The 22,240-nt window shown below is 34.6% G+C and overlaps 2 protein-coding genes across 2 annotated transcripts; both read right to left on the reverse strand.

The window, feature by feature from the left end:
• Positions 1-1,019: 1,019 nt before the first annotated feature.
• On the reverse strand, positions 1,020-2,894 carry LOC121784138. The gene has a single exon (XM_042182321.1). The coding sequence runs from the start codon at positions 2,892-2,894 to the stop codon at positions 1,020-1,022; it is 1,875 nt and encodes a 624-aa protein (XP_042038255.1).
• Positions 2,895-5,844: 2,950 nt separating this feature from the next.
• LOC121785439 (potassium channel KAT3-like) lies at positions 5,845-9,635 on the reverse strand. Its single transcript, XM_042183864.1, has 10 exons — positions 9,387-9,635; positions 9,094-9,309; positions 8,810-9,023; positions 8,369-8,686; positions 8,059-8,298; positions 7,256-7,354; positions 7,111-7,143; positions 6,859-7,044; positions 6,182-6,551; positions 5,845-6,094 (listed from the first exon to the last, which is right to left on the reverse strand). Exons 1-10 carry the CDS (start codon positions 9,536-9,538, stop codon positions 5,976-5,978), a joined length of 1,947 nt encoding a protein of 648 aa, XP_042039798.1. The 5' UTR covers positions 9,539-9,635; the 3' UTR covers positions 5,845-5,975.
• Positions 9,636-22,240: the final 12,605 nt, after the last annotated feature.

Here is a 22,240-nt window from a genome sequence, read left to right on the forward strand (position 1 = left end):
CTTCACCACCTTTTGCATAATAGGATTAAGTCGCCTTTGGTTTTGGACCTTAGGCTTATAACTCTCCTCAAGATGTATCCTATGTATACAAACTGTTGGACTTATTCCCTTCAAGTCCGATATTGACCACCCAATTGCCCCCTTGTATATCCTAAGAATCCTCAATAATTTATCCAATTCGGAGTTTGAGAGGGATGATGATACAATTACCGGAAGGGTGTCATTTTCTCCCAAAAATGCATACTGCAAATGTGGAGGTAGTGGTTTCAACTCCTCTTTCATGTCTCTCTCTTCCTTCTTGTCATCTTCTTCTTCTTCATCCCTAAGAGGTAGGAACTGTTGACGGCGTGATCTGGGGATCTCCTTGCCTGAATCTAGAGCACCCACACACTCAATTAATTCAAGGTTAGTATTCAACAACTCAGGAAGATGGGAAGAATAAATTGAATTAAAAATACTCCCTTCTAGTTGATCTTGTGAAGAGTTGATGTAGGCCATCCTCCTAACACACTCATCCACCACGGTCACTACATTGCAATGCTGCAAACTTCCCCCTGTGTCAGTATCATGCCTCTTCAAGGCTTCATAGATAGAAAAGGTCACACTATCACCATTGAAGCGAAATGTGAGCTCCCCATTATCAACATCGATCAAGGCCTTCCCAGTGGCCAGGAAAGGTCTTCCTAAAATGAGAGGTACAGTTCTATCTTCCTCCATGTCCAATATCACAAAATCAGCTGGGAAAACAAACTCATTCACTCTCACCAATATATCCTCCACAATGCCCATTGGATAGGACACAGATCTATCAGCCATCTGCAGCATGATAGTGGTGGGTTTCAAAGGACCAATCTTCATCTTATTGTACAAGGACAATGGCATGAGGTTGATGCTTGCTCCAAGGTCACATAGAGCATTTCCCACAAAGTAGTCTCCAATCGTGCACTCAATAGTAAAACTCCCTGGATCCTTCATCTTGGCCGGAAGCTTCCTTTGCAGAATTGCACTACAATTTTTCGTCAAATTGATGGTCTCATGTTGTCCCCATTTCTTCTTCTTGGAGACCGCATCCTTGAGAAATTTAACATATCCAGGCATTTGCTGAAGTCCTCAATCAGTGGGATATTGATCTGTACTTTCTTGAAGATGTCCCAGAATCTGGAGAACTGTTCATCGTTTTTCTTCTTTTGCAACACTTGAGGAAATGGTACTCTAACCTCTGATGGTTTGACTAGTGTGCCCACCTCGAGTTGAACTGCGGGCGGTGATGTTTTAGGTTCCTCCGCTTCTACTTCTTCTAATAGTACACTCTCGAGCTCAACTGTAGGCTTTGGTGGGGTTTCTGGCATAGAAGGACCCTCATAACTCTTCCCGCTCCTCAAATGAATTGCCTTGCAATCTTTGGGGTTTACTTTTGGTTGTCCTGGGAACTGCCCTGGCGTATGCTGACTGCTCACAGCTTGAGCAATCTGACTCATTTGCGTCTCTAGGCTCTTCATATGCACTGCCATGTTGTTCATATCATTCTCAACCTTCTCTAGCCTTTGATTGGAATGCTCCATGTTCTTGTGTGACTGTGTCATGAATGCATTCAATATGTCCTCTGAACTTTTCTTCTGCGGCTCAGTGATCATTCCTTGAGACACGGTGAACCCCGGTGGTGGCTGAAGGGCATTGTTGGGGTTCCCATACGATAGGTTAGGATGCGCCTTGTTCCCAAAATGGTTATAACCTCCACCCCCTTGATTGGGGCGGGAGTTGTTATAGTATCTATTTCCCCCTTGGTGTATGTAGTTAACATCCTCTACACCCTCTTGCTGCTCCTGCACCGCCGGTCCCATCCCCATGAGATCTATCTTCTTGTGGAGGAGCTCCATCTGTTTATACATGTTGTCCATATGGCTGCTCTCTGCAGCGGAGGCTACCCTGTGTACTCTGCTCCTCTCGTTGTTCCAGCCTTCATCATTAGAGGTCACTCTCTCAATCACCTCCATGGCCTCTGCTTCTCCCTTCTTTAGCAATGACCCCCCTGTGCTCAAGTTCAGTTCGCGATTTGCTTCAGGCAGACACCCCCTATAGAATGCTAGGACTTGATGCGTCGGATTCAGCCCGTGATTGGGGCACCTCTTCATCAGCCTCTTAAATCTTTCCCAAGCTCCTCGGATACTCTCTTGGGGAGTCATCTCAAACGAAATAATCTCAGACTGCCTCTTCAACGCCTCACTCGGTGGGTAGTATTTTTCTAAGAACTTCTCAACCATGGCATCCCACGTGCGAATGGAGTTAGGCTCCATACTGTCCAGCCAATCCTTGGCATCATCCTCCAGAGAAAAAGGGAACACCCTTAATCTGATCTGCTCATCTGTGACTCCATTTATCTTCGTCGTGTTGCAGATCTGGATGAATTTAGTGAGGTGCTTGTTAGGATCCTCTGTGGGTCGGCCTCTAAAAGCATTGTTTTCAGCCATCTGAAGTAGTCCTCTCCGGAGTTCAAATGTGTTGGCATTAACATTGTTGCCAACGAGTGGGTTTGCCACCCCATGATAGGCATACATGTTCTGGACAGGTACCACGTTTTGCCTTTGATTTAACTGTCTTTGCAGGTCTTCGAGTTGTTGTTGAAGCTGAGCATTCGTTGGAGGAGGTGGTGGAACAGCATTCCCCTCTACGTTCTCCGTCAGAATAGGAGAATGTGGCTCAAACTGAATAGGGGAGTGAACTGGTGACGGAGTAGGTGACGGTGATTCTTGAACTGGTGAAGGTGATCGTCTCTGGACCGGAGAAGAGACTCGGATCCTTTGATTTAGCCTTCTCAAAGCGTTTCTCCTTCTGTTGGATGCTTCGATCTCAAGATCGATAGGCTCTAAAGGTAGGCCCCTAGAGCGTGTGTGCATACAACCTGAAACAAGAAAACTAAATGTGAGAGCTAAAAAAAATTAAAAAAAAATAAAAATAAAAATTAAAGCAATAAAGTCTAAACTAGTAATCTCTATCTTCACCACGATATTTAGCTAAATTAACACAAATTGTCCCCGGCAACGGCGCCAAAAACTTGACTCAACTTATTTTAACACAAGAAAATCTCGCAAGTGTACGGGGCTAGTGTAGCACAAAGCAAGCAAGAGTATCGTATCCTACAGAGACAAAATGTATAAACTCAAGTACCACGGACCGATTTTAACTACTATCTAGACGATTCAAAGGTTTGGTTGATTCTTGGAAAAACAATTAAACATAAACAAGTTAAAAGCACGCAACAAATGATAGGTTTCAAATAAGAGAAAGAAGTAGAGTTTTGGATCCAACTACAACGAACACAATGTGAACAATTCAATAACTTTGATTACCCAATTGAAGTCTCTAGGATTACTAGGAAAGCCGCTAGTCTAGGCTAAGCCCTCTCTCGAGTGCACCCAACCCGTTGATTAACCATTAATATTGAAGTCTCCTTCTAATACTTCACAATTAACTCCTTAAAACAAAAGGCTCAAGCCCTCACTCTAGAATTCCTTCTCTCGAATGTAAATTATCTAGGTGTTGTTCATTCTTTTATCAATCCTAATTAGGTATCTCTCGATTACTTAAAACTAGGTCAGTAAACCCAATTGGTAGCTAAGCAATTGAATTGAAAAAGCTCAAGAATAACACAAAGGAATCACAAGAGCATAGGTAATCAAAAGTCCTTGAATTAATAAAAAACGTTCATTGTAGTCATCACCAAAACTCTACAAGAGATTTAGCTACTCATATTCAATGCAAATTCACAAGATAAATCCATGAGAAGTGAACTAAACATAAGAAACTAATAAAGATACTCCCAAAGGTGGATTGAGTGGGCAAATCGTCTTCGTCTTCAACCTTGTTGATGAATCGGACTCTTCGTCGCCTCAATCTACTCTCCAATGTGAAAGCTGCTCTTGGGGGCGTGTCTCCTCTTCTGGGCACGAAAACCTAGCTCTCCTTTTATACTCGGGGCGGAAATAATAGCAATTAACTCTCGCAGAACACATCGCCCGGCCGGGCGATTTTAAGTCGCCTAAACGCCCGGTCGGGCGATCTCTCGATGGCCATGATTCTTTCACATCGCCCGGTCAGGCGATTCTTCCGAGGCAGAACGCCCGGTCGGGCAAACTCTCTGGATTCGTTCCTTCTTTGCACAAACGCCCGAGCCGGGCGTTTCTCTTGTACATGAACGCCTGGTCTGGCACTTCTTCTGTAATCCAGCTTCAAGCTCGTTTTCAAGTAATTTTCACCTGTTTTATCCCCAAACACTAGACAAACTCATCAAAACACTTAAGTAGTGGATAATGGATGCAAACTCAAGTAATATGCTACAAAACATTGAAGTATTCACCTTAAACATCCAAAATACTTGCTACACTACGAGTTTATCAATGTAATAAAATGCAAACTCTAAATATCATACAAACTCCAAACTATGATCTAAACCTAGAAAATGTCAACAGATGACAAAATAACAGCAACAGAAAATATCAACACAGTGTCAACGGTTGACACCGTATTGACATTGCGTTGAAATAGTGTTGACATCAAAATCTTGAAATTTTACACTGTGTTGATACTGTGTTGATATTGTGTTGATACTGTATTGAAAAGTTTGAAGTTTGTACAATATATGAGTTTGCATTTTATCGCTACCCTGTAATCATATTCTTTTTCGACGCATACTAGTAATATTCTAGATGATCAGAATCGACACTTATTAATCTCTGGTGATGTCTAAGATCTCCATTCACTACCAAAAAACTCGCAACTGAGTGGCGGATAATTCCGTCACTAATCAGCAAAAAATCTCCAATTTACAAGGTTAGTGACAGATTAAATAGACTAGTTTTATTGTTATGGACCGTTCCCTCAAAATTAGATTAAGTCTAAATATAGAAAGTTTGTAACTAATTACACATTACTAATACTTCATCCGTACCCAAAGAGTATGAACAATGGGTTCGATACGAGTTTTAATAAATAAGGGGAAAATAAGAGAGAGAGAGAGAGAGAAATGGTAGTGGAAGTAATGTTAGTGGAGAGTGGTGTCCACATAATTGTAGTGATATAAGTTGTTAATTGTAACGGTATAAGTTGTAAATAAAATGAAGCTTATGGGTAATAGGTTGTTTGACTTTTTCAAAATTAGAAAGTTCATACTTTTGAGGGACGGACGAAAAATGAAATAGTGCATACTCTTTGGGGATGAAGGGAGTAATGTGGAGCCCACATAGTATGTAGCATATCATTCCTCATATATATATATATATATATATATATATATATATATATATATATATATATATAATTAGAACATTTAGTTTATATCTAATTTAGAAAATGTGGGTCAATTTTAGTTCCACGTGTCAAAGAGGTATTGGTGAGACACACCATCTCTTATTGTCACCATGATATGCCTAGAATAGGGATTATTTTCTCATCAAAGAGGTATTGATGGAATATAACACCTCATATTGCTACCATGGTATGCCTAGACCAGGGAATATTTATTACTCCCTTCGTCCCGGACTACTCGCACATTTCCTTTTCGGCACGGAGATTAAGGAATGAGTGTATAGCAAAGTCAACAATTGCGGCTGTAGGTGATAATTTTTACTAAAAATGGAAAGAGTGCAAATAACTTGGGACGCCCAGAAAGAAAATAAGTGCAAGTAGTCCGGGACGGAGGGAGTATTAAACAATGTATGTATTTATTTTAATTCGTATTAATCTCATTTATTAATACTTGTATTACAATGTTGTCCTTTTGCTATTCTCATTTATCAATAGAATAATCAATTTGGCGTATGCAATTAACTAGTCATAGAAACAGATAGATTGCTTGAAATCATTTCTTGTTATGCAGTTAATATTACTACTAGTTAGATTAATGAAGAGCGAATAAATTGCTCTATATCATTATGCATTTGCATATGATAATAGTCATCACTTAACACATTTCAACACCTTCACACATTTCTTGGTAGAAGAAAGAGATGATCACCATCTCTCACAACGCTCAAGTCTTCGACTTGTGCATTTTCTGCATTTACTACTCTTTCAAGATTCTTGTCACCAAATTTTTCACCTGCATCAAATTTTATATATAACTTTTTAGCCTAATTTAGTTTCATTTAATATCATGGTATGTTATTACATAGGAGTCTAACATTACCTGCTATTTTGAGAAGCTCTTGTAGTGAATTGGGTAGGATTATGAGCTTTCCATGGTGTTTTCGTGCATCCCTATCCTCGTTGAAATTCATGTGAATCGTCACTCTCTTCTCCGACCTCGATTTCCGGCTATTATCATGGTGGTCTATCATGCCTTGATTTTGCACCTCATCATCTTTTGGTGGATGATGATGATGATGTTCATCGCTCCGGTTATTCTCTTTCTCTTTCTTCTCCACCGAGAGCCTTACCATCTCGAGGTGGCCAGAAGAGTTCTGGTGCGGTCTCGAGTTCACATCCCACCAGTTATTCAGCATTAGACTCGGGTCATATTGGCCCTCAATGTCAACACCTTTCCACTCCTTGAGTTTCTACAATCAATCTCATTTTTTTTACAAAATATTTCTTCAATAAAAAAAATATTCCCTCTATCTACATTAGAGTTCTAGTTGTTTCGTCGCAAATTTTAAAAAAAATTACTCTTTAAAGGAAAATGCGTATGAAATGATAGTAGAATGAATGTGTCAAAGTTTAGTATATCAATTTTATAGTAGCAATAAAATGTGAGTGGAACGAGTTAATGAAATGTCTGGAGTCTACTGTCTATATATGGTAAAAGTGAACCAAAACTCTAATCTAGGACGAAGGAAGTTGTTAATAACACAATAAGTAAGTTACCTTAAACAAATTGTTCATAACAATGTGTTCATCATGAGGATTGGATCGGAGAACGCTGAGAAACGCATTCCTGTTGAGGCGTAGCGTCTGAGAAATCGCAGCCGTCCGAACGCCCAACGGCTGCGGTTTTTCACACAGAACACCCACTTCTCCCACCATCTCTCCCGCGGAGGCCTTCCCAATAATCTGCATTTATGTATGAAATTTTATTCAGCTTCTATTTATCAAAAATTATTATTCAGAAGCACTTACTTGATCACGTCCATTGATCTTCGCCACAAAATCCTGCCACAAAGCAATGGAATACTTTAATCAGTCAATCATAAAATATTTAATCTAGCTACCAGTTTTTATATATATATGATGAATTAAATTGTAATTACTAATTAGTAATTACCACTGATCCAGAGATGATTACATATACATCAGTTGATGCCTCATTTTGCAAGATGATGTCTTCTCTTGGAGGATACCACTCCGCTTCCACTTCTGCCACCTTCGATTTGATCATCAAAAAATTAAATTCAGATTTATACTACTCTTTCTCTCCACCATTTAAAGAACCATTTTGCCATTTTGAATTATCCACAATTTATAGAACCATTTACTTTATTCCACTTTTAAATTTCACTTTTTACACTCACAATTCAATATAAAACTAATACTTCATTTGTTCCTTGTTAATTAAGACATTTCTTTTCGACACGAAGTTTAAGAATAGTGTGTTAAATAAATGGTGAATAATTTAAGAGAGATAATAAAGTAAAAGAGAGGTTACTTTTTGCAAAAATAGAAATGACTCAATTATATTGAAACTTCCCAAAATAGAAAAATGACTCAATTAATATGAAACGAAGAAAGTACTATAAATGGGTCTTGAATTCCACTCACTTCTCGTTTTACTTTTTTTCACAAAGTCAAATAATTCCTTAAAGCCTGTGCGGAGTCAAAAGGGCTCTTTAAACAATGGACGGAACTTAAAAATAAAAACTATTTCCAGTTTGGGTCATCTTTTAGAGACATAAACTTTTTAAACTTTCTATTTTAGGACATGGACCTCACAATCTGCTAGCAATACTTCAAATACTTTTCTCTTATTTTACTTTTTCAACCGTGCATTAAAACCCATCTTGTTTAAAGAAGTTTCTATTTTTCAAGGACGGAGAAAGCAGTACGGGAGAGCGAGAGAGGAAAACACACCAATTGAAGAAGGAAGTCTTGTGATACACCATGGAAGATGGAAGCTTGCCGAACAACAGGGGAGAATAGAAACTGCGCAATGCTGCAACGAATGGCCTTCGGCAGCTCCATCAATGTCTGCTGCTGCTTCACTCCCTCCGTCTTGAATTTCACACACATGTGCGAAAGAATCTGCTCTTTGATATCCGAAGGCAGCTGGTTCCGCTTCACAAACTCCGAAGCCGCCGCAATACTGTCCCTCTGCACCACAAAACAACAACTCATTCACTCGCCCATTCATTCATTCGTCAAGAAGATAGAGAATGCATACGAAGTGCGCAGTGGAGCAGCTCCAATGCAGGACGAGATTCGTCATGTTGCCGATTATATACGAGGTCAGTCCGAGGTTGAAGAGCATGTACACGATGTCGAAAAGCATCTCCCTCGGATTCTCCGCGTGCAGGTCGCCATAACCCGTCGTCGTCAACGTCACAATCGACCAATACAATGCCGCCACGTACTTGTCCCAAATCCCCATCTCCTTGAAATCCGGATACACGGCCCCGATCCACGTCCGCCTCGGGTCCGAGTATCGGTCCGCGATCATGTAGTTGAAGCACCCCGCGCAATGTACCGCGAAAAGCGTCACCTATTTCCAAACCAAAAAAAAAAAAAATTAGCTATTGTAACTGTCAGGGGTGCAGACCACATCTCACATCGGAGAATTAGTAAAGTTGGAAAGATATTATAAGTAGATAGGTTGAAGGCTTACAGCGACGAGTTTGGTGCATCTAGTCCAGAAGTAGTTGAACCGGATGTCCTTCTCTAGCCTCGCGAACAGGGAGCTAACGCGTCTGAGGCGCCATAGGCGAAGCATGGCGAGCAAGTTGAATCCCAATCCGCCGCTGCTGTATGTGAAGCATATTGCAAGAAATTGGAATGGAATAGTTGAGCAGACATCAAAGAGGAACCATGATGTTAGATACCTGCAAATAACCAACCTCATATTAAAGATTTTCACTAAAAGAAATGTGTTGGTTGGGTTTTGCAATTTACCTCACTGCGATTCTCTTTGGATCGTCTACTATAACGTAGGATTTGGGGTCGAGGTAGGCGAGGAAGAAGGTGAGGACGATGTCTACAGCGAAGAAGCCATTGATGATGTTGTCCACTACAAAGAGGGTGTCTTGCTTGTAGGCAAGGAATGCGAATTGGAAAGGCGAAATCCAGGCTGAGTAGACGACGAGGAGGATGAGGAACGTCTCCCAAATCCTGCAAGAAATGGTGGATTGAGACAAGATTAGAGGCATCTTTGTTTTTTTGGGAGAGAGAGGGAGAGATGTGATCACCTATAGCATGGATTGTAAGGTGAGATGATGTGGTTCCGTGGCGTCTTGGCGCGGGTGGTGGTCGATGGAGGGAGATCGGTGGCGTTGTCGATGTGAAAATGGTGGTTGGAGAGGTTTTTACCAAGGACGGTTTTTAGACATGAAAGAGACATTTGTGGTTGTGGCGTTGAGAGATCAAAGGTTAGTTAGTGAAGTGGAGTGAGGTTTTTGTTAGTATGTAGTAAGTGTAGGACTGAGAAGTTTATATACAATGAGGTGGTTGGATTGAGGTTGTTTATACTCACTTGTAATTTCCATTTATGAGAACTTTGCATTGATAGATGGATGGGACTGTAGGACTAAGAAGAAACGACAGTTGGCCTAGTGATAGAGTGGTTAATTCTGAAAAGTCAAGGGTCTCAGGTTCGAGTCAACTGCGATACAGTCTTTAAAATTTCTATTCGTTTGCCTATAAAAAGAAAAGGAACGAGCAGCGTGGGACGGATGGATGGTAGATGTTGAATTATGTTTCAAATTTTTAATTTGGCATCTTATATTGCATTTATGAAATGCGAGATTGCCAATGGTGTATTGATATATGGTGGGGTGCAATGGTTTATTTCAATATCTATATTTAGGGGAACAAGAGTGGAAGGAGGGCTGGTTTGGAGAGTACTTGTATTGAATGGCACATGGCTGAGGATAAATGCTTTCTAATCTAGCTAAGCACCAATGAAGATTAAATTTCATAGATTTGAAAAAGTAGACATAATTTTTATTTGAAGATACAAAGCCATCAAATTTGAGCCGTAAATCTCTATGTTACTATTAGATAGGAGCTCGCACCACCGTTGTTTAGTGATAATTGTAGTATAACTTTAATTAAAACATTAACCACACCATTATAAATTTAATTAGTAGTAATAGTTTGAAGTCCAGCTAGCAATCGCTGTCTTGCGCGTAATATTTTCACCATATATATATCATAGTAAATTATAAGTTGAGATACAACAAAACTACATGGACTTGAATCACTCCCAAGAATAATTAAACATGTGAGAGAAATGAAATAATGCTTATATATAGGCAATAAAATCCTATTACTAATTGAAAATGAAAAGATAAATTCAGTCCCTCGTAGGGATAGAACTATATTCAAATCACCAAATTATTTTTGATACTTTGAAAATGTAATATTAGTTGAAGTTGGGGCTAAAACTTTGATTAAATGTGTTTCTTCTCTTTGTTTTATCTCTTTTTGTTGTAAAAGGACAAAAAGTCGAAGGTTGTCCTGTATATGTTGTATGTATGTAGACAATCAGAACCATATATGTTAGAAAGGGATTTCGGCCATGTATCTCTCCATCTCTTATATGTGTGGACCGACCATATATTATACTATGTGATTATCGAGTTCTCACATTCATATATTGTATGAAGTTGTGATATCTTCCCACAAAGTCGTGGCACTCAATTTTGTCATGTGCTTCTTTTGTTCCTTTCTTTAATTTGTTTACACTCATGTTTGCCCCAAATGCTTGTTATCAAGAAATTATGTATTTTAGACGTAATTGTTTCGGTAGACAAAGGTCATCAACTTACTCTTGATTTCGTGTAATTTGACTGGAATTTCAGCCGTTCGTTATTTTGTAGTTCTGTCAACAATTAAATTTCATGTACAATAATATAGTATAATCCTTGGTTCTTTCTTATTTGCCAGGTGTTTGTCTTTTCTTAGTTGTCTCTCGCTTGTTGTGCTTTTAACAGTTTGTTACTCCCTCCGTCTCGGACTACTTGCACTTATTTCCTTTATAGGCATCCCAAGTTATTTGCACTATTTCCATTTTTAGTAAAAATTTTCACATACAGTCGTAATATTTGACTTTGCTATACACTCATTCCTTAATCTCCTTGCCGAAAATGAAACGTGCGAGTAGTGCGGGACGGAGGGAGTATTTTGTAGGTCTTTCAATTTTGCGCGAATTATGTTGTCAGCTTTGCGTTTAATTTGATGGGATTTTTTTTTATTTTTGGTGAGGTGTAGCGTTCTTGTTGCTTGTGTTGGTGTTATATTTTATCTCACCATTTTTTGGTAGTTTGAGATTTTTTGACTAATCGAAAAAAAGAAAGAAGTTACGATTGAAGACCTATCAAAAGAGGACTTATTTACATTTGACCAGCTTTTGTATTCTATTTCTAAGGATGAGATGCCATGCCTTACAATTTTAGTGTCACATCTCCAAATTTATTTTCCACAATGAAAATAAAACTAATTAATGTAACTCAAGATTAATTGCATAGAGTGAGCATGCGTTTATGGTGTGTATCACTATCATTTCGTGGTAGAGAGATTGCTTGAGTGAATGATTGAGAGATAACCATGGATTATTTTTTAGGGCTTGAGAAAATGTGGTCCTTACAATCATGGTCCTTACATCCTGAAATTTCCTAAATATTGGATTTTTAATGTCCGTTATTTGTGGTCCTTTCTAATCAAATCAGATTATGGTACATGTCAGTATACATGTATATATGAAATTAATGACAACAATCTCTCCATTATAAGATGATTATTACATTATTCCCAAATTCCCAATTAGTCTCTTAAATTTGGGTGGTTTAGTTGGTGCACCGGCATAGCTAGCCAACCTTGTGACGAAACTATCATTAAATCCTATCAATATCTTGGAAATCAAATTACCAAAAAGTTAAGATGTTACTCCTAAATTGGGATTGGATCTGATAATACACTTACTATCACTAAATGACCCATGCAACCTGTTGAAAAGAAATTAATTCTTTAAATACAAAAAACAGGAAAGAGTTAAACAAATTTTAAACTTTTTTTAAATAAATTTATAAGATGAGGCTGAGATTATTACTCCTACTATGCATTACTTATTGCTGTTTTGTACTCTCTGACAAAATTTGAGTAGAAAAATCGAGAGCCAAAGATTTGATTTTATCGATATTCATTATCATGCACAAGATACATGTGTATTTTGCGATCTATTTTTTATTCCATTGAAATCACTCGATTGCATATCTATGAAAATATAGATTGATTCATGCTTTATTTCTTGTATCGTAGTGGTCCCTGTTTTTCGTCAGATAATCATTTCGAAAAGAAGAAAAATCAATTACTCCCTCCGTATCCCACATTAATTGACACCGTTTAACTTAACACGAATTTTAACCAAATATAGTGGAAAGTGAATTGAAAAAGTTATTAGAGTGTGCGTCCTATTTTTATATTTTAATTTTATAATAAAATGTGAGTAGAATATGAGGTTCATTATCAAAATTAGTAAAAAGCAAGGGTGCCAGTTAATAACTATAGACGGACTAAAAAGGAAATTGGTATCAATTAATGTGGGACGAATGGAACAATATGAATTTTTTCATATTATTATCAAATTAATTAATACTCAGATTAACGCTTTCAAATATGTTCCTGACTTAAATGATCGGCGTATTGCACTAGGTAGCTATATAAATTGACAATGGTATATAGAAATTGTATGTATATTGAAAAATAATTTTTAATATAATATAGATTGATTTATTTGAATTGTTCTATTTAAAATAATAGTATTAGTGTAGTATGTTTAAACTATATTACTGCATATATATAATTAAAACTTGGCCATGGAAATAATGTTAGGTCGATTTGATGTAGAATGTTCGAATCCAAAATTTGCTCATGAGTATTTAAAGGTCCAATGAGAACTAAGTTAAGAATATGGTGTAGGTGTGGAGTGTTCGTAATTGATAAGATAAGGATCACATGTCTAATAAAAATAAATTGACAAATATAATTTTATTGGACTGTGACTATTGACTTGAAAAATTAACAAATTTTAAGAGATATTCTGAATTGAAATACGCAATTTTTGTTTTTCAAATTTCATTTGCATAGGAAGCTGATTGTTTTCATTTTTGCTTAATTTTTTGTGTTTTAATAAGAATTTCTATACAAATTTTATTTTAATTATATAATTCCTTTTTTAAAATTATGTGATTATAAATTTTTTGATGAATTTGTTATTTAAAAAATATTCTCCTTACATTTTAATAAATATAAATTAATACTTATTCCTAAATTTAAAATAAAGTGTTGGACTTTAAATGATTTAAAAAAATCGTCGTTATAGGAAATTAAGATTATCTCAAAAATTTGTGAGAAATTCTAGAAACTCTGAATGTTCGGGGAAATTTAGAAAACCTCAAAATTTCATTTATTTTTGTGAGTTTCGCACGACATGCGATAAAGAGTTATCTACAAATTATGTTTTGTTTAAACTATCTGTTTCATTGTCTATATTGCTCAACGGTGAGCAAGATTTATGTTTGGGGATATTATATGTAAATCAATTATAGTCGTGTTTTGCAGTAAATTTATGTACTCCCTCCGTCCCATTAAATATGCAACATTTGCTTTTCGGCACGAGATTTTATGTAGTGTTGTTTTATGAGTTAATGAAGATAGAGTAGAGTTTGAACCGACTTTGATCAAAAGTTGAAGAAAGGATTGAAGCTTCCATCTATTGATAAGAGTTTTCCACCATAATACTTTTAGTGATTTATTTCATGTTTTTTTATGGGTTAATGAATTTAAATTTAAAGATCACGCCACGGAGGACTCAAACTTAAGACCTTTGACCTCGTGTATTAATCTCTCTACCGTTTGTTCAACTCACTCACACATTTTATTTCATCTTTGTAACTACCATGAGAGGCTAGTTCTCCGGATTCCTCCTAATTTGTAGTAAGTCTTGCTTATAATATCTTCCGGATTAATTGAATGATTGATTTGTCTTTTGCTATGTATGTAATTTCATTTGTGTTACTCACTCTCCCTCTGTTCCATGTTAATAGAATCATTTTTCTATTTTTATAAGTTTCAAGTTAAGTGGGTTATTTCTATTTTTAGAAAAAAATAATTCTCCATTTTACTTTATTCTCTCTTCATCTTTCGTACTTTATTCTCTCTTACTTTTTTCATCATTCATTTTACACACTATACTTGAGTATCATGTTCCAAAATTTCTTTCAATTACACTTTTCATTATGGATTAAAAAAAAAATAGGAACGGAGGGAGTATTTTGTTGACTCCAACATTGATATAGTAGTGACCTTAATTTTGATGTCTTTTTTAACACGTAGTATAAGGAGCAAACATAGTTGAGAAATCCTAGAACTAAAATTGATAAGGAGATATAGTATGGCGGTTGGCGGAGGATCTTCGTGTTGAGTGCTGACCAATAATTGAAATTAATCTAGAGGGTAATGGATTAGTAAGTAAAGTCTAGCATACATAATTAGCTTATTCAAGGGGTACAATTGATCAGCTGCAGAGTAGTGTAACACGATTCTTAGAGCATAAGAAACGTAATTAGTAAATCGAATAGATGATACTAGCAACCCGAATCAAACTATGAGTAGTTCTTCCATCTTCTGTGTTTATCTCAACACTTTTTTCTTTTTGATCTATTCTATCAGTTTAAGTCAAAACTCTCAAACCAAACGAATATAATGATTTCTTTAGTTTTAATAGCTTCGATAGCTAATTTACGCCCTTGTAAGTATGTTCTCTTGCTAATAGCAGTATTTTTAGAATTTTAATACTTGACTGTATAAAATTGAACTACATATTTATATTCTAAAAATCACAATAATATTCTAGACAATGGGCTGATGAAGTTCTCAGTCAATTTTGAATTTGATGCAAAATAAACGAAAATTTGAAATATAGCTTCAAACTCGCGCGCAAAAATAAAGAGGCTATCAAATCGTGCGGGTTTGGTCGTTATCGTGTCAACCCACTATCGACCCAACTTAATAAGGTCAAGACCCAACCCAACCCAACCCAAAATCATCGGGTTCATATCGTGTCCCAACCCAACGGGTTCGTGTCGGATTCGTGCGTGTTATCGTGTACTACCCAAAAAAAGTCAACCCTCTGTTAAGTCACTTAGCTTGACACGACACGATAACGACTAAAACATGATATTATTATACGATTTAAACATGATATTACATGATAAAACAAAAAATTACCAAATTAAAATAATTATTTCTTAATAAAAAATTAATAAAATTAAAGTATAGTAATATTAAATCTAAATAATAAAATTAAATAATTAAATAAATTAATTTTAATAAAATCTAAGCGTAAAATTTTCTTCAAATTCATAAAAAGTTAATTAATATTTTTAATTAATAAAATTAAAGTATAGTATATTTTTAATTAATTAAAATTAAAGTATAATATTTTTATCAACAAAAATAACTAAAATTAAAGTTTAATAATTTTTTATTTAATAAAAATAATTGTTTTTTCTTAACGTATAACACTAACCCGACCCAACTCGTTATTTTCGAGTTCTTATTGGGTGTACCCTATAAGGACCCAAATCCTAAACGTGCGTGTTCGTGTCGTGTTAACTTCGTGCGAGTCTATGTCGTATTATCGTTTCGTATTAAAAATTGTCAGCCCAAAAAAAGCTTGTTTGCCCTACGGCAAAGCAAAATAATGAGGTAATTATGTAAACGTTTAAACTTTAAACTTGAACCTAATTTGACCAAGGTAAAAACTCATCCGAAATGAAAAAACGGATCTTGGAATATCAAATAATATCTTGAATTAAATGTGAAATTAACGAACAACTGCAAATGTAAAACATCACATGCTTCATTTATGGCTAGTCTTATACAAATCAAGGATTGTATGACCAAACTTTCATGTAGTACCTTTATTTTGTTAACGTTTATATTTAGCATGATTTCCACGACGATATAACATTTTTATATATCTACAAAACAATAGGGACGTTTCAATAGAATGTTGGAGTAACATTTTGGAAGAGTAATAAACATGCATTCAATGTGATTTGGTGATATTCATGATGAATCAATAAGTTTTAAATTAGTACGGTAATAATAAATTCAATTGTACGAAAAATACTTACTCAATATTGCATTGTAGCCTAATTTTCAATATAACTAATTTATATCATGTGTCCGTGATTTTTCACATCATGATTAATCATATTTTAGGGGTGACATAATTACTGAAAACTGAATATCCAAAAAAAATTGAATTACTTTTAGGTTTTTACTAATTTCGGTTTTTCGGTTCGGATCGAAAAAAATTGAAAAACTGAATTTCTTTTTAGTGAATAATATTATACCAAAAAATAAACTCTATTTGTATCGATTTATATTTAATATATAGATTTTATAAAAATTGTAGTAATTGTTTGGATATGATAATTGACACAATCTAACTTCTGTGTTAATTATTGAAAATTAATTTTCTGATTTTCAATTTTTTTGGATATATTATGAAATTTCGAGTTTGGTTTTTTTATTTTGGATTTTGGTTTTTCGAATTTTTGGATATATTTATGAAATTTCAATTTTTTTATTCGGATCAATTTTTATAGTTTAGATTTCTATTTTTTTGAATTCGATTATCGGATAATTCGGTTTGGTTCGATAAAATTTTTATTTTCGATTTAGTTTGAAAAAAAACCGAATCGAAAACTAAATGTTCATCCTCATATTCATGAATTGGGTTGTGCCTCCTTTTATAATGTTTGACTTAAACATGACAGTATCTGAGTCCATTCAAAATATTACGTTGGTGCTCTGCACCATAATCTTTAATTATTTTATAGAAGAAAACAGGGTAATTGTGTTTTGTCAATGTGGAATCATGCATGCCCACGACAAAATTTAGTATACTTACAATCATTGTACTATAAAAAGTCGCTCTCCGTGATTGTACGTGTAGCACCCAAATAAATTCACTTATTAAGGTGTACGATAATTGTGATAGAGCAAGTTCAAATATTTTATTTAGTGGTATTAATAGTGTGTTTGATATATATAAGTATATGTTTGTCTCAGCGAATAACATGTGTTATTTTAAAATTTAGAGAAACCCATCTCAAAACTCGTGTTTCATCTTAGAAAATTATTCACCATTTTTGTGGATTGGATCGCGTTAGTGAGATAAAATTACTAAGCTCTCTTCCATTTTTTCCACACATATTGTTGAAGGTATTTTAGTACAAATAAAATTTAATATAATGCTATATCTTTTACTGTAACATGATTAAAACAAAGGTTGATTTTCTGATCACATATGCATAATGCATATTTCCCCGTCCCAACGAAGATGACTCACTTTTCTTTCAAGTTTGTCTCACTCAAAATAACTCATTACGAAAAATAGAATTCTCTGTACCCCTAATTTATTCCATCTCTCTATATTCTCTACACAAAACACACTGCATAAAATTTCGTGTCGCCTAAGAAAGAGGTCATCTTCTTTTAGAAAGATGAAGTACATCACTTCTATGTATCCACTTATTATAGACGCAATTTAGGCTGGGAGAGTTGTGTCTAGTTTTTTTTTTTTACAGAAATATAATTGTTCAAAAGGTTCATCAAGTTTATAAGAGAACATTTTCCCCTTGCATATTTAGTGGCCACTAGGTACTCATCATTCACGTTTTTTTAGTAGTGGCATGAAATAAATTGATACTAGAATTTATACTAGGGTGGAAATTGTACATTTCAAGATTTTACTAGTGGCATGAAAAAATTGATAACATATGTACTAAGTGGAATTTATATCCATCAATCATTTCTTACGAGTATTTATAAAATGAAATATGTGTCTGATAGAATATCATAGATTTGTGCAGGCAAAGAAACGACATATATAAGCCTATAATCAATAGACATGGTGATCACAAATTCACTACACAACACTCCCCATATCCATTATATTGGAATACAAAAGAGTGCCACTAAAATTTAATTTGAAAACTTGTAATGACTTAATTTACATGGATTTCATGTGGCTAACATCATTAATTTTGTAGTATTTGTGTGGAGAGATTTCATTAAGTGGCCATTAATACTTGTTGATGATGGCTGACTCAGGCTATCCATATCTCCCGTTAGCCAGCATGAAAAATATTGAAATCATTGTTTCAAATTTATCAATACAATTCACTTTAGGCAGAAGCACTTATATCACTTCATGAGCAACCCCAGCCAAATATCAAACCATTATTACAAAACGAAAAAAAAGACATGAAAAAAGCCTATAGTCTTTATATCATTATAGTCTTTTTTAAATCATATTAGACTATCGGTATTTTAATCTATGTTAGCTTCTAAATCGAAATTTTAAATAACAAAATATGAAAAATAGTGAAATAAGTTGTGGCTATTTTAAGATTGATTTTGGTACTGCCTTATTATAGGTATTGTGGCTAAAATTAGAAATGCTGACATGACAAAAGAAAAAAAAAATTGTGACTGATTTTTAGGGCTCATCATGGATGCCCTAAGCAACATCTACACCACCATTCATTATACAATAATATTATCTTAACTACAACTTCTATAACAATTTGAGCTCATTTCACCGTGAAAAAGCTTATACTCCCTTCGTCCTAAGATAAGCGGGCACTTCTTTTTCGCACTCGTTTTGAAAAAATAATATATACTAATTAAAGTGGAGAAAAATTAAAGTAAAAGAAAAAATAATGTAAAGAAGACTCTTCTCTATATTATTCTCCCTCTTACTATAATTTTTCTCTACTTCAACTATTTTATAGTAGTAGTATTTTCCCAAAACGATTGCAAAAAAAGAAGCGTCTCGCTTATCTTGGTACGGAGGGAGTATCTAAATTCAAATCTCATTTTTAAATAGTATTTCTCCATCCTGTCAGAAGCGAGACGCTTTTTTTAAGTATGAGATTTAGGAAGATTATACCTTAAAGGTAATGTTCAATTTTTTAGATAAAACAATACCAAGATATAATCTAGGATTGAGTTGTAAGACTATTTTTAATTGGAGGTGGTTAGTTATGACTAATTATCATATGATTATCCATCTAGGATTTAATCTCATGAACCAAACACACTACATAATTAATCTCGAGAATAATCTTGCAAATAGAACAGAGGGGAGAAGGTATATAGAAAATGTATATTATGTATTTACCTTCTTATAAAGTGAAATATACCCTTCTAAAAAGTAACACATTCTAAAGAGAAAAAGTATATAGAAAGGTAAATTATTTTTTAAAAATAAAATAATAATATAAAATGCATTAAAAATATAAAGTGTAATACCTTCTCAAATACCTTTCTCCTTGAAGAAGGATTTTTCATGAAAAGAAGGCAAATATGGCAGTTATATTATTTTACCTCTCCATTGATGGGGAGGTAATGATACCTCTTCAAAATGGGAAAATGTATAATACATTCTCAAATACCTATTCCCTTGGAGAATGATTTTTTCATGAAAAAAGGTAAATATGGTAGTTATATTAGTTTACATCTCCATTTATCTCTCCCCTTGGAGATGCTATAAGTGGAGAGAAACTCATGGTATTAAATTATAATTTTCTTAGATCTTATGCTTAAAAGAAACGTCTCGCTTGTGCCGGGATGAAAGGAGTACTTCAAATCTATTGCCCAGTATAACGTGCGCGATTGTTTCATCCAAGTTTTTGTTGAATATATGAGGAATAATAAATTCATTTGGGCTTTTAAATTAATTTAGAAATATATTTAGCTATATATTTTTTATTTTAAGAAAGAGTACGACTAAGCATTCGTAAAATGACCATCAACTAATCAACGATTTGTTATTGAGAAAACTGGAATGGCTCATATAATAATCGATTTTTATTTTTTTATAAAAAACCTATAATTCGTATACCAATAATTTCCTCATATCTTTATGGCTCCATTTTATTGGATAATGCGCGAAATTAGGTCATAATTCATGCTCCCGTTATTCTTTTCGAAGGTACAAAGTCTTGAAATATAAAGTTATTTAATAAAATTTTGATTGAATAATCAGTAATAATATGGCCATATTACGGTGATACCACTTCCTAGCTAGTGTAAAACAAAGATCTAAAAATCATTGATCAATGAGTGATCTCCTATATGCCAATACAAGGAACATTCTATAAATTATATAATATCAATAAAAGGTTAAATTAGTCAATATATTTTTTTTACGAATATATCTAAAATTAACAGTATTTACGAATCACATAATGGGCGATTTCAGATACAAATCAAAAAATAGAAAAAACTATTCATCTTCCAAACTCTCAATACTTCGTATGATTCACCAGTTTCTCTTCCAAAACACCCTAGATGAACTAGTTTACTTCGACAGACACACTAATAACATTTGGCACAGCGATAAAACCTTTGGTCAAAGATTTTATGTAGTTTGTTTTATAAGTTGAGTGCCAGAAAATAGTAGGAGAGAATAAAGTAGAGATAATAACGTTTCTATTTTAAAAATATGTCAAAGGGAGACATCCAAAAAAAGAAATGTACGTGCCACATAGAGTGGGACGGAGAGAGTGATTTTTTTAGTGAATTTGGTTCATCGTGACGATTGGAAAGAAGAGGAAGCAATTTCGTTACGGTGAATCGTCCAAATGAACTATATTATTTGTGCTTCGATGTTAATTTTAGGACAATAGGCGTTTTATTACCGCAAAAAATAATTTGGGCTCAAATACATAAAGTCAAATGTATGATCAGGTAATTTCCACCCGATTCAACAACCAGGTTCCAAAATTACTAGAGTTGGGTATTTCGAGTACCCGATTTTTGGGACCGAATATCTGATTCGAGTAATTGGATACTCGATTTTGATTCGGGTTTAGATTTCAGGGGTGTTTTTTTTATATCCGATTTAACAGCCCTATTACTATAATGGTTTCAAGAGTTGATAGTCTAAACACATTTTGAAAGTTGTACCTCCTCACGGATTGCATAACTTATGAATTATACAAATCTAATCCAATTCTTCTTGCATGAAGCTATAATAACATTCTCATTCAACATCTAATTATCAATTTAATAATTTCATACACAATCTCAAGTTTCCCAAATCATGTTTATTAAGATGCTAACCGTTCATATTTCAAGCATATAATAAGCATCTCTTGAATCTTGTAGAAAAGTCTAAAATATTTAAAGGATGATAAATCAATTAAATAGATAGCAATCAAGAATCATAAATCACACGCATAAGCCAACATAAATGAAACAAATTAATTAATTAAACCATAGAAAAATGTATCTAGACCATAAAATTCTAGTACATAAGAATTTGTTACTCATGTTCAAGAATAAAGTGTCAAAGCAATTGTATTAAAACATAGACCAGACCAAATGCACCAATAGATGATAATCTTGGTTGGAACCTTCATATTCACTATGTGGAATGATTTTGGACGTCCACTCTTGAATTCGTCATCTTTTGGGGTGGAGAGAGTGAATATGTGAATCTCTTCTCTTGTCTATGTGCCCTAGCATTTGTATTTATACTTCAATGGGTTAAAATATGTACTATTTCGACGTATGGGTTTCAAATCAGTGTATCCGGCCGAATGGAATTTAGGGTCAATTCCTACCTGGTCGAGTAGGACTTTTCTGATGATGGTTGTACCCGACATGGTGGCTTAAACTATCGCGGTCGTGTAGAATTTTCTAGAGTGCGCGCAGTCTTTGTAAAACGGACACGCAAAATACCTATAGGATGTGATTTCGACATAACAAACTAAAAGATGATTAGACAAAAACAAAGAAAGTTTGTCCTAAAACCAAGTAAACCATGTTAAATCTAATCCTGAAAACTATGCAATATATGAATTTATTCCGGGTGTTGGAGTTATTGTGCAATTTATAGTTCATTGAGACAGTGACGAAAAAATATCTACCGTATATGAGCCTTTCCGTCGAATTACTTGTAAGTACTCCCATAATTGTTCAGTTTTAATTTGGATGTTAGAGATAGTGATTAAAACAT

This window comes from Salvia splendens, chromosome 21 (assembly GCF_004379255.2).
Source record: "Salvia splendens isolate huo1 chromosome 21, SspV2, whole genome shotgun sequence".
NCBI lineage: Eukaryota > Viridiplantae > Streptophyta > Magnoliopsida > Lamiales > Lamiaceae > Salvia > Salvia splendens.

Bases quoted from the DNA above. Each gene is read 5' to 3' on its own strand.
- LOC121785439 (XM_042183864.1), bottom strand. From the start codon at position 9,538: ATGTCTCTTTCATGTCTAAAAACCGTCCTTGGTAAAAACCTCTCCAAC. The intron at 9,024-9,093 runs GTAAATTGCAAA...GGTTATTTGCAG, and splicing joins CCAAAGAGAATCGCAGTGAG to GTATCTAACATCATGGTTCC. The intron at 7,355-8,058 runs GTGTGTTTTCCT...ATCAAATCGAAG, and splicing joins AAGACTTCCTTCTTCAATTG to GTGGCAGAAGTGGAAGCGGA.
- LOC121784138 (XM_042182321.1), bottom strand. From the start codon at position 2,894: ATGCACACACGCTCTAGGGGCCTACCTTTAGAGCCTATCGATCTTGAG.